Source organism: Peromyscus leucopus, chromosome 7 (assembly GCF_004664715.2).
Source record: "Peromyscus leucopus breed LL Stock chromosome 7, UCI_PerLeu_2.1, whole genome shotgun sequence".
In the NCBI taxonomy this organism is placed as follows: Eukaryota; Metazoa; Chordata; class Mammalia; order Rodentia; family Cricetidae; genus Peromyscus; species Peromyscus leucopus.
This window is the reverse complement of record NC_051069.1, coordinates 110,998,452-111,015,526: the sequence shown is the minus strand read 5'-3', so window position 1 is coordinate 111,015,526 and position 17,075 is coordinate 110,998,452. Positions and strand designations below refer to the sequence as shown.

The following is a 17,075-nucleotide window of genomic DNA, read 5'->3' as shown; positions in this document are numbered from 1 at the left end:
ATGTAATGGGAAAATCTGAATTTATTCTTTTTTTTTTTTTTTTTTTTTTTGTTTTTTTTCAAGACAGGGTTTCTCTGTATAGTTTTGGTGCCTGTCCTGGATCTCACTCTGTAGACCAGGCTGGCCTCGAACTCACAGAGATCCGCCTGGTTCTGCCTCCCGAGTGCTGGGATTAAAGGTGTGCACCTGCTGATTTCATTCTTTTAGGTACAAAATTGGTTACCAGTTGTGGTCATCTATCTTTAGTGTCTTTTAAGAGAATGTCTATCATGTAAGGCTAATCAGTAACTACAAAGAATGGGAACCAGAGACTGATACTTGGATGCTGGTTGTGACCCTCTCCTCTGCTGCTGACACTTACCTTGATGGGTATTTCAATGAGTAAGCAGCAGCCAAGAACCCTCCCAGGTTGTGTCCAAGCAAGATCATTTTGTCCAACCTGAGGGCACATCTCCACTCTTCAATGGATTCCACAAACTGATTCTCCACTTCTTCCGCATCACTGTCAAACCTAGGTCTACTACTTCTTCCAAAGCCCAGCAGGTCAAAGGCATAGACAGGCCTATCGGTGCTTAGATCTTCAAAATTCAGGGCCCAAAGTCCAAGACCTCCTCCAAAACCATGGAGGAGGACAAGTGGTGTCTTACTAGAAATGTCGTGAGAGAACATTAGTGTCCATATTCTGTTTCCATTGGATATGCGAACAGGCTCTTTCTTGTAAGTGCAGGGGACACCTGGTGGGAACAGAGAGCACTCTGCTCAGTTTCACTGTTTCTGAGAGCTCTCAGAGCAAACACAATGAATAGTCATATTTTTTTTTTGCTTTTATTATATCAACCCTAAAAGAGTATATACCTGAGTAAAGCAAGCAAATCTAAATGACCATGTTTTATAACTATGTGGGAAAACTTACCTTAGACAAGCCTCAAGTATCTGTGGTTAAAGTCTTTGGCAAGTCATATGACCTCCTGACTTCTCTCCACTCTAGCATATGAAGGTATTACATGCCTAGAACTGGAGAAGAACTTAGTGGTCACTGATCCCATTATTTTAAGGTCTCTAGCTTTGCAGACAATAACAAAAGAATACCACTTGAATTTGCAGAGCACTTGATGGATTAGCTTGAGACTGAAGTCAACTGGAAAGGACCATGGAAAGTCATCAGGAACTTGGGGAAGGATTGATCATATCTATACTAAACACATACCTGATGAGTTAGGGCATGACAAGAACACCTCATCATGAGGCGACTTGAGTTCAAGCCACTTGCCCAGAAAATAAAAATGATACAGTTTTATAGATCAAAACCCTTGTGTTCACAATTACATAAAACTAAATACTTTAAATGCCTTAAATTGACCAAAGATAAAATTAAAGTCAACTGATATTAAATTATCAACTGAATAGCTACCCTCTAGGAATATCTTTAATCACCTGTGCATATACATGTGCAACAGACAAAATATGGACAGCCACATGTTTCCTGCCTTTGTCAAAGAACTAACTTTAGGTTTTGTATTCATGGAGGCAGCAAAGAGAAAGGCAGCATTTAGAAATTTAATAGATGCCTTGCCTTAATTGGGAAGAAATTCTCTCACAGAATTCTCTCTCTCGCAACAAGCCAAATCTCTTCAGCTTTTTGAAACAGGCCTAAGAATTCCCATAAAAATTATTTGTAACATCTAGTAGAGCGCTCATCCCAGTGTTCAGTCACTTACATTCATGTCTGACATCAGAATAGGGCCAATTCTCAGTCAGACATCCATACACATATTGGGAATTTAGCATTTTTAATAAATCTCCTAGCAAGAGTTTTTTATTTGCTGGGTGGTAGCAAGCAGTGCACACCTTTAATCCGAGCACTCAGGAGGGAAGTGGATCTCTTGGAATTTGAGGCCAGCCTGGTCTACAAAGTGAGTTCCATGACAGCCAGGGCTACACAGGGAAACCCTGTCTCAGAAAACAAACAATCAAACAAAAAAAGTTTATTTTGGCAAACCACAATTAAAATTTCTGCTAGCTTTGTACAGAGCAACATTATCCAGGTATATGGAATAGAAATTCATTTTTGTGTTAAAACCCACATAATAGGGCTAACTAACTACTCATTTCTAAGAAGGTAACCAGTTAGGATCACTTACTCTGCAATTGCTAAGTGTATAAACAAGAGGGTGAAAAACAGGTGTAGACAGACATCAGCAGAAACATAAGGAATAATCACAATAGGAAGCCCTTCCTGTAGATTCTATCAGCAGAACAAAATTGTACAATAAATACCAGAAGTCTGGCTCAATTTCAGTGCTAAGAAAAAACAACAGGATTCTGTGCCAATACAAATGTGGATCTAAAGAATGGTACAGTCAGAATGCAAAGGAGCATTCCCACCCCCACCCACCCCGCCTCGTTCTATAGTTAAGGACTGGGAGGCTGAGCAAGGTGACTTACCCAAGAGCTGGCACCACTTCACAGCAGGTCTGGGCCAAGTGACTTGGTTACAGTCTAGACAATGTTCCACTAATGGGGCTCTGGAGCACTAGGAATCTGTTCTCAAGTACATAGCTTGGGCACAGCAGGAAGGTCTTTGAGAGGTTTTGAGGCTATTAAAACTTTTAACACTGGTATTAAAGCTTTATTTGTCATGCTTTAAAAAAGTTGTGTGTGTGTCTGTGTGTGTGTGTGTGTGTGTGTGTGTGTGTGTGTGTGTGTGTGTTGAGAACTCACACAAGAGTATGTGCATGTGAGTGCAGTGCCCATGGAGGCCAGAGGCATCAGATCCCCTGGAGCTGGAGTTACAGGGGATTCATAACCTGGCGTGAGTGCTGAAACTGAACTCTGGCCCTCTGCAAAACCAGTCCGTGCTTTTAAAGCTGACATCTCTCTAGCTCCCTGTTTGCCCTTCTACTCTCCTTCTTTTGTGTTGTTGTGTTGTTTTGTTTTTTGAGACAGGGTTTCTCTGTTTAGTCCTGGCTGTCCTGGAACTCTCTCTGTAGACCAGGCTGGCCTCAAACTCAGAGATTCACCTGCCTCTGCCTCCCGAGTGTTGGGGTTAAAGACATGCATCACCATGCCCTGCCTACTCTCATTCTCGATGGGCTGCAGTCATGTGACAAGTGAGTACACAGAAACAGGTAGAGTCCAGCTCATCAGACAGATCTGTACTCATGAAAGCGATGTTCCTCCTCTAATTACAGTTTTTGACAAGCAGGCAATGTTTTTACAAACAATATTTTAACATGCAATGGTTTATTACTATTATTTTAAAAAAATTAACATGTTAAAAATGTTCAATTCAAATTTAATTCTACTAATAAATATTGATAACTATAATCCATAAACAATGCTCCTTGGGATCCTTACTATTTTAAGAGTTAAACAGGGATCTAAGACCAAAAAACTGACAATCACTGCCCCCCGGACACTGTGCCACTTGCTGACACAGAAGAGTAAGAAGGCTCTTTTGCCAGCAGCTAACACACTACAGAATCTTATCTTCAGTTTCAGGACAATGCAATATATTAGGTCTATTTTAGTAAATAGTTAAGTAACTTACAAGAGGAAAACCTTACATTTTAACATTTTCTCTTCAGCTTCTTTAAGGTGTGATGTAGACGTAGGACACCAGGTAGGAAGCCACCCTGTTAGCCATCCTGACCTAGAATGCCAAAAACAAAGTGCAGACAGGTGAGGTCACACTCTTCTCAACTCTCAGCTACTACATCCTGAAAAGCAAAGCCTCAGAGGAACCCCACCACCTGTGTGAGGGCAAGCTACAAGTGGATGGAGCAGGTCAATGGAGCAGGCCTACAGGGAAGTAACCAACTCCACCTTATCTTTCCCGATAGTCAAATTCCAATAATTATAGAAAGGCTAATAATAAGAAAGAAAGGTCGGGAGGGACGGAGGGAGGAAAGGAGACAGGGACACCACTGCAGCACGAATCTCAAAAGGTCTTATTAATAAAAACAAACCTGGAGCCAGGTATTGGGGTGAACGCTGGAAGATCAGAGAAGCAGAACAAGCCACAGCTTCCTCACCTCGCCAATTCCTCAGCTAATCTTGTTTCCTCAGACTGGAAGCCTCTGAGTCCTCATCCAAATGGATCTCAGCTGAACTCCTGCTCCAAGCCTGAAACCTTAACCAGCTAAAAGCTTCTAGTTCCTGGTCTTCATGCCTTATATACCTTTCTGCTTTCTGCCATCACTTCCTGGGATTAAAGGCGTGAGTCACCATGCCTGGCTGTTTCCAATGTGGCCTTGAACTCAAGAGATCTGGATGGATCTCTGCCTCTGGAATGCTAGGATTAAAGGTGTGAGTGCCACCATTTTCTGGCCTCTATATCTAGTGACTGTTCTGTTCTCTGACCCCAGATAAGTTTATTAGGGTGCACAATTTTTTGGGGAACACAATATCACCACACACCACTCCCAAAGTAAGGCAGTTTCTTAACAGGGTAAGTGTAAAATTGCTAAAGACTATGTGTGAATAGGTTAATCTCACCTGAGCAGCAGGCTTAAAATGAGGAGAAAACTATTAAAAATTCTCCTAAGAAAATAGAAAAAAGAAAAGCTTCAGACATCACGAGAAAGGGCGAAGAGCTGATGGCCTGTGCTCAACCTCCTAGAGCAGCTGGTTAACTGTTGATGGGCACAACAACCTTGGCTCCAACAAACAGCAGATGAGAAGAAGAATACAGCACCTGCCTGAACACAGTGGAACCAAGAGAACAAGGAACACAAGTCTGAGACAACAGGTGAGGGAGGACGTGGAGAGGAGACAACTGACACTTGCCAGGAGCCAACTACAAGGTAGGGAGAACCTTCAACTTCAGGCCTGGCAGCAGACCAAAACCCACTGCAGGGATCTGATGAAATACAGAGTTTAGCAGCCATCTATAGCTGGCAAGGATTCTGTCATGGTAGTGAGACACTCCTAATAGAAGACAAACGAATCTGGAAAGGAGATCAATTCTAGATGAAAGTTAAGGGCCTGAACCAAAGCACTGGCAAGAGGGACAGAGACATGAAGATTTAGTCAAAGAATATTTAAAACTGATACAAGCTAAGTTTGATCTATGGTTAGAAGGTATAATAAAGATTCTTGGGGTTTTGCCTCAGAGTACCACTAATTGTGACAGACAACACACTAAATAGAAATAAAATACAAAGATGGGTACAGTTTGTGATAATCATTAGTCTAGCACACTGGAGGCCCTAGGTTTGACTCCCTGTACCTTAAACAGAATAAAACAAGCAACAAGAGAAACAAAAAAATTGGTGTGAGTAGAGAATTAGTCTAAGTTTGGGAAGGGATGATTCAGCCTCTAACTTTTTCTAAACTTCACAGACTCTCCTTACAACATTTCCTTTTCTTATAAAATAGTTTACATGTAATAGGTACTCAGTAACTAATGTCTGATGAATGATTAGGTCACTTACAATTTAGGGTAGTCTTAGTCTAGATTAGGCTCAGTTCACAGATGTGAAAGCTGATGTTAAAATCAGGATAGATGATACATGGCTAGTAAGAAAAGTAGACCTTTTAAGCTCAGTTCTGAAAGACCCCCAAATCCCTGTTGTCCACAGGAGAGTACCTCCCTCAAAATGCCTGAGAAACTGTCTACTGTCTACAGGTGGCCCAGGCTCCTTGGTCCTCTCCAGTCTGCTCCTTCCCAGCTTTTCTCTTGCTTTGCCTCATCCCTCTCAAAAGGTCACACTACTGCAGGTCTCTATGGTCCACCCAGCTCTTCCCTTGGTCCTAATACCTCACTTTTCCAGAAACACTATTCCTGATGCTAGGGTGCAAAGGCATGGTCCTTACTACAGATACAGTTACTGTTGTCAGTGGCTGTTGTTTACATATTTATCTGCCTACTGCACGGCACACCAAAAGTTAAATCTATCTCAAAGCTGACCTTAAATATCCAGTGTTAAATACACCAGCTGGTGGTCATGTGAGCCCTTGAGAACTGTGACTGGAAACTGGAGGCTGCAGTCAGCAGCCTAATAGAGCGTGATGAAGAAAGGCAGATGGGCTCTCTATATAGGCAACGAACACTTAGTGTACCTCAGGTTCTACAACAAGGTATGTGAGCAGGGCAAGGGTCTGAAACTTCAAAACAAAGAATAACTGAAAGTTGATATAAAGCAGAAATCCAGGAAAGAGCCATCAGACGGTGACTGGAGAACAGGACAATGCCCTAACAGCTTCACTCTCTAATGGATGCCTGTCCATCCTTTATAGTTACAGTTAACTTTCTTCTTATCTAAGTCTTTAGACAAAATTTTCTAGTAGGTTCAGTAGCTCTGTGTGTGTGTGTGTGTGTGTGTGTGTGGTGTATACACAAATAGAAAGAATCAAGACAAGAATATTAGCAGATATATTTGGTCAGCTTTTCATAGACATATAATGGCCTGCACTAAAATGTCAGTTTCATATTTGTGCATTGACAATACAAGACAAGAAGACCTCTGGCCACCCCTCACAAGTGCTACACTGATCAACTGTTGAGGTATAAACCTAAGAAGGTGTTAACACTAGTCCACTGATGAGTATGCAAATCTATCTGCAAACTAACCAGGGAAAGTTGCTTCGGCTACTTGTTTTTTAATTTATTAACAATTTTTTAATTTTCAAAAAGAGAGTAATGTGTTTTTGCTTATTTTTAAATTATCACTAAACTGACGCTCTTTCATCCTCTTTTGTGCCTGCATATCTCTATTTGATCATAAAATTATGAACAGGAAGTTTCTTATAACTGAATCTCATCACTTTAACAAACATCCTTCAGATCATAGTACAGTTCTTTGTCAGAGACAATCAGAGATCAATTAAAAAAACAAACAACTGAAGTGAACTATAATCTACTTGCTTCAAATGACATGCACAAGTTGGGATAAAGAAAGCACAAATGCAGTATTTGCTTCAGTCATTAAAAACAAAAAAACGCCCCCCCAAAAAAAAATCAGACTGAAACCTTCTTTGTACAGGAGACTGGAATTTTAAAAGTTATGAAACAGACTGTAGTGCAGGCATAGGTCTTCCTCCACTGAGTTACCACTTCAAAAAGCAAACCCAAGCTTGTGTTGCTAAGCAGCTGAGAATGGCCTTGAATTTTTGATTCACTTGCCTCGGTCTCCCAGGTGCTGGAATTGGAGGTACAAACCACACCTGACCCTCAAAACCACCTTCGAAGGCTAGATCTATTAATTTTGACTCCTAATGACTAGTTTAGTGTCTATAAGCCTAGTGGGTACATCAATAATTAAGGGCACAGATTCTCATTATATTTTCATAGCTACCTTTTCATCAACACAAGACCAGATTTTACAGATGAGCTTTTTCTATAGCATATTTGAAGTAGAAAAAAAAACCCACATATTTTCATGCCTAATAGAACTATGAAAATAGCATTTCCCTGACCCCAGCAGTGCTCTGTCCAGGTCTGCTTTAATCAGATTACTGGTAAGACTTTTACAGAAGCGGACTTCTATTCTGCATGTGTAAGACCAAGTCCCACACATACAGCAGCCCCCAGGGAACACCTTTAAGGAGTGAAAAGCCCTAGTCTGTCTACCCACCACTCAGGCTCTTGTTCAGGAGTCCTCATGCCTTTCTTGCTACCTCTGTTATTCCCTAGCCAGCCCTCTCTTCTGTCTGCAGAGTAACTTAACCACATCTCTAAATAGACTATGCTTTCCACTGCGTGTCTGAGGCCATTCTGTTGTCTGGCATTCCCTGGACTTAGCATGTGGACACTGAATCTAAGGCTGTCAGACTTAGAGCCATTCTTCTGAGGTCACAGATTCAAGGCAAAAATCCACGAGGTCCAGCTGTAGATTCTCTACTTACTCGTGTAGTAAACTCTCTACACGGTTTTGTAAAATAGAAATGTATGGCCTATTTGAGCAATAATCAGTAAACTTTATTATCCACAGCAAATCCTGATTTCAGAAGACATGGAAGAATCAACTGCAATACAAAGAAAAGTCATTCACTGCAAAGACTGTAATTTCCCCCAAAGTAAACACAACACCAGGAAGGCTTGCCAGTGGGTGCCAAAAGTTTTTCTACAAAAGCCCTACGACCTGGGCACTGACCTTGTTGGTAAGACAAAAAGTGCAAGTCCTGAAGCATCTAATTAAAAAAAATAATAATTAAAAGATTCTTGATCTAGATCTATAACCACTGGAGTAGAAACAAAAAAAAAATGTAGTAAGGAAAGTTTTAGAAGACACACTGAAAGTGATAACTCTTAGGAAAACCAAGTAGTGATTAACATATTAGAATATATTTACCAAAAAAAAAAATCTGATTTTAAGTATCCTGAATTTTCTCCTGAACTTTCTACCTAATTTTTTGTAACTATCATTAACAATGTACTCATCTCTCATGCCATGAACACTTAAGTTCCTGGTAATTCCTGTTTTGTTCTCTGAGACATTTGACTATCTATAGTGTTACTAAACCTGAATTGCACAATCTATAAACATTGTGAAACGGTGAAAGAGGTTTCAAAGTATCCTGAAGAAAATGTACAGAAGTCTGGCCAATTTCCACACTCTGTTGGCCACTTAATGCAGCATTTCTAATTAGGTTATAAGTAAAGAGGATTTAATTATGTTACTGTTTTGCTTAAAATAGGTCCCATCCCTCTACTGGTACAATCAAGAGGAGAAAGTGTGCTTACTATTGTTCCCTGTAATCTAAGCACGAAATTCTCTCTTAAAGAAACCATGAAGCTTTAATTTTCTTTAATAAATAAACAAATTAGAGGTAATATACAATTCCTCTGAAATAATTCCTCACTCAAAGAATTAAAAACTTCCAAATTGGAACTGCAACACAACTAAAGGCCTTTTCTCTTGGGAACAGAATTTTTAAATCCCATTCTTGTGAAAGAGGGGGAAAGAGAATATGCTACATATAAGTACAACTTAAGTGATGAACGTAACAGTTTTGGATATATGTTACTAAAAAGATTCAAGTTATCACTGGCCATCATGACAGTACATGCCCTCTAATATACTTACAGGTTAATTTAGAACATTCTTAAGCTGAGTGGCATGACTCAGGCCTGCGATGCCAGCACTCAGGAGGCTGACGCAGAACGATTAAAATTTTGAGACCAGTCTAGTCTATACAGAAATACCCTCTCTCATAAAACCAGGAGCTTGCATGCCCACAAGCACACACACATATCCTTCCTATGGCATTTCCTACCTTCCCCAACACAGTCCCTAAACAGCCACTCAGGAGAAGAGTCAGAACCTCATGTCAGACACCCTTGAAGCAGTTACATGTGAACACTCACACTCACTGTTCAACAAGTCAGAGAAATGTTTCTTTAAGTCAGTTATAAAATAAGCTTATCCATCAGACAATGAAGATAATAAAACTAAAAGTTCTAGGTCTCAAACCAAATAACTATTTTTAATAAAATTATCTTTACACTTTTTATAACTCACAATCAGGGGCACATAAAGTTTAACTAAAACTTTTAACAATTAGTCAAGACTTTTTAAAAAAGCAATATAATGTTTCAGAATAGGTATTATAATAGTATGGGTTGCCAGGCAGTGGTGGCGCACGCCTTTAATTCCAGCACTCAGGAGGCAGAGTTCTAGGCCAGGCTGGGCTACAGAGTGAGTTCCAGGAAAGGCTCTAAAACTGCACAGAGAAACCCTGTCTCAAATAAAATAAAATAAAATAAAATAAAATAAAATAAAATAAAATAAAATAAATAAATAAATAGTATGAGTCATATCTCTGAGTCCTGAAACATATTGTTGAGCATTGTTTTGACTATGCGGCCTACCCCTGATTTTATAATCTTTGTTTTTTGTCACAGGGTTGACACCTGCATTTGATGGTCTGTGATTGGCATTCTGGAGTGCAGGCGTGGGTTGGTTCATCTAAAGTCAAGAAATAGAAACCTGTTTCCAACATCCCAGGAAAACTGAAGTGAGTGGTTCTAATTGTTGTCCCACTAATATACAAAAATTTCTGAATATCTCAGGGAAACAAACAAGCCATACACCTGAAATATGAATAATTAACTAATAGATTTGTAAGCTCAGGGTTCATGTCAGTGTAAGTTTATAATAGTTAAAGATTTAATAAGAAATTATTGAAGATTACTATTTATACAGCCCCTTTGGACTCTGCTAAATATTTGAGTAGGACAAAAACCTTTTTCTGAGCTCACAAAATAAATACATAAATAAATATATTATTAAACAGTATTTAAGTGAGACAAAGAAACTTTAGAGCCGAGTGTGGTGGTACATGCCTGAAAACCTGGCATTTGGAAAGTAAAGGCAGAAAATTCAAAAGTTGAAGGCCATAATAGTAAAAAAAACAATTTTTTTAAAAGAAATGCCATGGGGGCTGCGGAGACGGCTCAGTGGGTCACAGCACCTGTTGTGCAAGCACAAGGACCTGAGTTCAGATCCCAGCACCCATGCGAAGCAGCATGGCCTAGCATGCAATAACCCCAACACTGGGAGCAGATCCCGGGACCTAGAGTAGCCAGAACAGCAAGCTTCGGGTTCAGTGAGAGACCCTGTCTCTCAGGAATAAGGTAGAGAGTGACAGACAAGGCACCCAATGTCTTCATCTGGCTTCCACATGCAACACATACACACATGTACATACACAAGCATGCATCACACAAACACACAAAATACCATGACCTGAGAGAAGGAAGGTAATAATCTATTTGGGGTTATAGAAAATGAAGTAAAACAAACCATGAAGAATGACAGGGAAACAGGTGACAGGTTTAGGAAGCATGAAAAAGTATGGCTTTCCAGAGTTAGAATGTATAGAAAGGAAATAAAACTCCAGAGCTGGATGGAAGCCACACAGATTCCAAATGGTGTCACAGTCAGGCTCAGGATATACCATAACTATAACAGAGCCACTGTGTGTGAAGAAGAGAGTTCTTCTTGGAAGTATAAAAGGCACTAATGAAATGAGCTAGATTTGATGTAAGTTACCAAGCTCACAAAAATCGAAGGAAAGAACATGAAAGTTTTGAACTAAGCGGCTCCCAGGTAACAGTGGGACAATAACGGGCAGGTTGTTAGACTGTGGGGACTTGTTATCCAAAGACAATAAAGGGAACAGATTTGATACTTAAAGGCCAGTTATAAGAGTGCAGACAACCAGAAGAATAAAACTGTCTTCAAAAACATAGAAGAGTAGGGGAAGAGCTGTGCACTTTACACCATTTAAGGAAGGAGACACAATAAGGCTATGGTCTAGACATGCTGAACTTGAAAACAGATACAAAGAGCTGGCAAACACAACCGTATACTACAGTACAGAAGAGAATGCGATCTCAGCCCTTCAAAGACAAGACAGCTCAAGGACTGTGCATAAATAAAAAATAAAAAGAAAATAATAATAAATAATAAATTACTGTATCTAGAAAATAGTTAAAAGAATAGAGCCTTTATTAGCCTTTATTCTCTTAACTGAGACCAACGCAACTGAATAAACAAAAAGTCATAAGAGTAAGCTATCTAATAAGAGTTTCACTATAGTACTGAATACTGAAAAGGACTCAAGAGGGCTGGGAGATGTAGCTCAGTGGTACAGTATTCACTTGAGGTCTTGAGGTCAGTGTGGTGTGTGTGTGTGTGTGTGTGTGTGTGTGTGTGTGTGTGTGTGTAAGACCCAAGTCAGATAAGTACTGGAATTGCAATTTCATGATTTTAAAGAAGTCATGGGGCAAGGATTACAGAGCAACAGCAGCAGGAAGGAATGTACAGATCTTAGCAGTTCTTTAGGAAGATAAGGAAGCTCACTCTTGAATCTCCAAAGCACAGGACTATACACAGTCTTTAACATAAACTCAGCAGGATGCTGGAAAGTCAACTGGGCAGCAAGGGAGAAATTCTGTCTTATTTAATAGCATCTGATGACTTCCATGGTGTAAATTCTCCCACAGTGGCTGGTTTCAGGATGCTGGTGCTATAAAATTCCTGAAAATTCAGCAATGGTCTGCCAGTACACACCAACTCTAGCATGCCCTGCAAGTCACCTATTTTATAGTCTATTCTTCAATAGTGGAGTTCTGTGATAGCTTTCCCCTAAATTCAATCAGCACTTAATTCTCTGGGACATTATGACAGCGAGTCACAGAAATCTACCCTATTTTTATTATATTTGGCTTTCTCAACTGTTTTGCAACTGAAAAGGACTGGATTTTGAAAGCTTCTGGGTACACTTGTCTCCACAAGGGGAAAGACAAGACTTACATAGCTGTGAGAGGACTGCTTTATTACTGCTTACTTTATTAATGTCATCTCCCCATATGTACTGATAAGTCACAAAGAAACAAGGTGTTTTGGTCATAGTTCTGGAGGTACAAAACTAAAGGATTAGTTCTAGTGTCGGACTTTTCTTGGTAAAATCCCAGGGTAGCACAAGGCAAGACACAGGTTGCTGAGAACATACAGTCAGTACATATACTGATCTGTCCTCTTCTTTCATAAAACTACAAGGATTCAATCACCAGTACTCCATTCTACTGACTATCTCATCCTAATCACTTCCCAAAGCCTTGCCTCTATGGACTGTCATCAGATTAAAGTTCCACTTGCTAATTCCTCACAATGAGGATTAAATTTCAACATGTGAAGCCTCTTAGGACATTCAGATATGGCACTGCCTAAGTCCAAATGGTTTGAAGAACTTGACTCAGAACAGTAGGCAAATATCCCAGGAGTCCCAATCCAATCAAGAAGCAGCAGAAATATGAGGAAATGCCTTAAAACTAAATGCAGACATCTTAAGAGATAGGTTCCAATTAGCTCAACTACTTGTTAGAGGTAGTTCCAAATAAAAATGGGAGTAGTCAGATCTAGCACACAGGATAGACATTAGGATTATCTCCACACTGGGGAACACCCAGCAGGAACTCAGCCTTTTCTGTGCTTGTTTGGTATAGTTCAGAAGACCATCTCCAAGTAGATACCCAGCAACTGCTCAAATGTCCTGCCAAAAATATACCAGGGAGGGCTACCTCTGTCTTGGGGCTGTGGCTGGTCTTGCCCTCCGTGACCTCCAGACACCACCCAAGCCATAACTCGCTCTCATTGTTGTGCTCTGGACTCTGGAGCCTCACACCATCAAGACCAAAAAGGTCCACAAGCTAGTAGTCTCAGAGCCCAAAACTGTCTTGACAAGTTTGATAGGAACACAAGCTGCCAGTTCCTGGCTGTACCCTGAGACACTCTGCATTTCATACCAAGTAACTAGGAAGCTCAACAACAAACCAAAAAGTGGGCACAAGTTGTTATCACTTGAGCAAAACTAGGAGAACATGGTTTCACATATTTCAAAATATTCCTTCCCTAACTAACATCTTTCCAAAGTATTTGCTTTCATAGTATCATAAACTATCTTTCCTATGCAAATGTCTCCAAACATCTGAAATGGAACTGTCAAAACACTTATGAGGGAGAGATGTATAGTCCTGTCCATACAAAAGAGCAGCCTTCTGAGAATCAATGCAATAACTTAGTTCATGGTAATTTAATTTCTCCAACAGTTAGTATTCCACTCACAAGGGCATGACATATGTCAAAGACAGACAAGAATAACTTAAAACGAGTCCATCAAAAAGTTGGATGTGGTGCCTCACACCTGATTCCAGCCCTGAGCAGCTGAGGCAAAAAGACTGAGCTCTGCAGATCTGAAGCTAGCCTGGTCTACATTGATTTCCAGGCCAGCCAGAGCTACACACACAGTTTCAAAAAAACAAAAACAAAAAAACTTAAGGGCTTCCTGTTAGGCATCTGCCCTTCAACTTCCACAAAGTTTGCTGCCGCCTAGAAGACTGGTCTAGGAAAGCCAGACCGCCTGGTGACAGGAGCGCACCGGGCCAGGGAGGTGTGACGCGAGCGCAGGCGGCCACCGAGGACGCTCTCCGGCACAGCTGACTGTCAACCTCCCCAGGAGGTTCCCGGAAGTCCACATGCCCACTCCCCACCCTGGTGACGCCCGGCTCCCCGCGTCCAGGCCAGGTCGCTGGGTCCCGGCGCGGAGTCCCGATCTCCGCCCCGCTCGAGGCGAGCGGTGACGCTGATCAGGGTCGCCTGGCCGGGCGCCCTCAGCGGCCGCTCTCCCCGTGGCCCCGCGGCCTGTCAGCCCCGCGTCTTCCCTCAGCCGGCCGCCCGGCATCGCCAGAGCGTCACTCCTCCTTGGGGCGCCCCCAAACCACGTCGTCCCTCTTCCCGGGTGATCCTCACCCTCCACCGGTGTCCGCCGAGTCCACCTCCTCCTCCGCCGCCATCGCGCTCAGCACCGCCGCCGCGCAAGCGCAGGAACACACCTCGAAGCCGGCTGACGGGCCGACTGGGCGGCCCCGGGCCGCGGCCGCCCTTAAGACCGCGCCGCCCGCGCATGCGTCGTCCACCCACTAGGACGCTTCGAGGGCGCGGCCTCGCCACGGCTCGCTTTACTTCCGCGCAGCCTGGCCTCCCAGCTACGCATGCGCCGCCTGCCTGTCTCGGGGAGTCTGGGTCGCTGCGAAGGAAGGTCAGCCCGACGCTGCGGCGGGAGGCTCGCGAGCTAGGTAGTCGTTCATCTGCATAATGACCATTGAGGCGTCATTCCGCCCGGATGGACTGTCCGGGCCCCGCTAGCCAGCTGTCCTCGGCCTGAGAGCGCCTGAGTCTGCGGCACCCAGAGGTGGGCGTGCCACGCTGGCGGCCACCGGGAGAGTGCAGCTCACGGGACCCTTCATCCAACCTCAGTCTAAGTGGGCACTGCTCTGACCCTAACCTGCACTGCACCCACCCAGACTCCAGACACGTGGGAAGGCTGGGAGCCTATGTCTGGGTACTTAGAATTGGACACCCCCACCCCCATGGTCTCTAGAGAACTGAGAGAGGGGGAGGGAAGGAGGGAGGGAGGAACTAACTAGAATCCATTCTGAAATGATGAATGGCTCATGAAAATACTCTCATTAGCCGGGCATGTTGGCACATGCCCTTCATAACAGCGCTAGAGAGTCAGGCAGACCTATCTCTGTGGGTTGAATGTTGAGGGCTAGCCTGATCTACCTAGGGAGCTCCAGGCCAGCCAGAGCTACACAGTGAGACCCTATCTTGAAAATAAATTTAAAGGGAGGGAGCCAGAGAGATGGTTCAGTGGTTGTTGCCCTTGTAGGGGAGGATGGGTTTGTTTTCCAGCACCCATGTGGGGCCCTACAACAGCTGTAACTCCAGTCCCAGGCACCGACACCCTCTTCTGGCCCCAGAGCACTCGATGCATATGAGGCATATACAGACAAGTAGCACACAAACACACACACACAACCTTAAAACAATCTTTTTTTAAACCTTAAAGCATTCCGTCACACACGGGATAATTTTAACTTTTTGGTTGGCTGGTTGGCTGGTTGGTTTTCCACCGGGGGACATAAGCAAATGTATGAAAGTGATACAGACCGGCGGCAGAGCTCAGTACAGGCAGATAGAAGTCAGCAGCTAGCAAGCAAGCCCAAGGTTGTGTTTTAAAAATAGAATTCAGAGCCATGACACTCACTGTGATTAAACAAATAGAGGCACCCTGGTGTTGCATAAGGGATGTTTTCCTTGGCTAGGGCAGGTCCCTCAGCTCAGGAGAAAGTGATATGAAGAAGCCTAGCTCTTTGTGTTCTTGACAAGCTATGTACAGGTAGGACTAGCTCATTGGGCCTTTTATGCATCCATCCCCTACCCACCTCACCACCTCAAAAAGGATCCTGAGAATATGCTGTCAGCTCACTTAGTTCAGCCGCACCTGGGTGGTACTGATGCCTTGGGCTGCTCAGTCGCCTGATGTAAGCTAATTGGTTGAGTCTTCAAACCATATTATAATAAGATCATACTTAAGTGACACTTTCCTCGTTCCCAGAGATCTAACAAATAGCAAGTATGTGAATTGAGGGTTGAGCAAAATGTTCCCACCATCTTTATTTTTCCTTTTTTTAAGGACAAGCGGATAATGTAAATATCAACTTTTTTATTACCTATTTTCCTTTCAGTCTTCAGCTCCAACCTGCTTTTGTTGTTTGTTTGTTCACACCCATGTACTCACTCATGGTTAGTGTGTCCTTAACACTGCTGTTGAGGCTGGGTTAATAGGACTCTGGCCTTCATGAAGCCTACACTAATGTACTACCCTTTAATTTAGATTCCATTCATCACTCACCATCTTAGACCATGTTTGCTGCTGTAGAAGAACACTGGTCATTTGTAACAAATTTATCTCTCATGGTGCTGGAGGCTGTGAGGAGTGCCATGAGTCTGTGTGGTGAGGGCCTTGCTGCTGCTTCATCTCCTGGCAGAAGGGCAAGGAGGACACGAAAGGGGCTTCACTCTTTCATGAGAAACCCACAACCCCAAAACTGACTCCTGAGATGAAGGCATTAACTGATCCGTGAAGGTAGTGTCTCAGCGGCCCACTCGTTTCCCATTGGGCCTCACCTTCCAACAGCACTACTAGGGTTGAGCTCCTGGTGTGAGAACTTTGGGGGACACTCACACTTCTCACGCTCCTCCCTCACTGCAGCCCCCCCCCCCCCCCCCCCCCCCCCCCCCCCCCCCCCCCCCCCCCCCCCCACCCCCCCCCCCCCCCCCCCCTCCTCACACCCCGCTCCTCCCTCACTGCAGCCGCTCCCGGTGTGAGAACTTTGGGGGACACTCACACTTCTGACGCTCCTCCCTCACTGCAGCCGCTCCCGGTGTGAGAACTTTGGGGGACACTCACACTTCTCACGCTCCTCCCTCACTGCAGCCGCTCCCGGTGTGAGAACTTTGGGGGACACTCACACTTCTGACGCTCCTCCCTCCCCCCTCCCGCCCCACCCCCCCCCCCGCCCGCTCCCGGTGTGAGAACTTTGGGGGACACTCACACTTCTGACGCTCCTCCCTCACTGCAGCCGCTCCCGGTGTGAGAACTTTGGGGGACACTCAAACTTCTCACGCTCCTCCCTCACTGCAGCCTTTTTTCCTCATCTGAGCCCCTCTCCCTATTCTCAACATTCTTTGATGGCTACAGCTTTTTAGAAATACTACATT

The 17,075-nt window shown here is 43.4% G+C and overlaps 1 protein-coding gene across 4 annotated transcripts in view; it reads right to left on the bottom strand.

Annotated features, from left to right (window-relative positions):
* Abhd5 (abhydrolase domain containing 5, lysophosphatidic acid acyltransferase) overlaps window positions 1-14,454 on the bottom strand; it is a 29,171-nt gene extending 14,717 nt beyond the window's left edge. The window contains exons 1-3 of one of the 4 annotated variants that reach the window (XM_028890427.2): window positions 14,259-14,454; window positions 3,567-3,652; window positions 362-734 (exon numbers count right to left, since the gene is read on the bottom strand). In XM_028890427.2, the coding sequence (XP_028746260.1) occupies window positions 362-734; window positions 3,567-3,652; window positions 14,259-14,302 (503 nt within the window). In that variant the 5' untranslated portion in view covers window positions 14,303-14,454. Of the gene's footprint in view, window positions 1-361; window positions 735-913; window positions 1,015-3,550; window positions 3,653-14,258 lie in introns of those variants that run through there. The other 3 variants (XM_028890428.2, XM_037208066.1, XM_037208067.1) reach the window with 3 other exon arrangements.
* Between the last annotated feature and the right edge of the window lie 2,621 nt (window positions 14,455-17,075).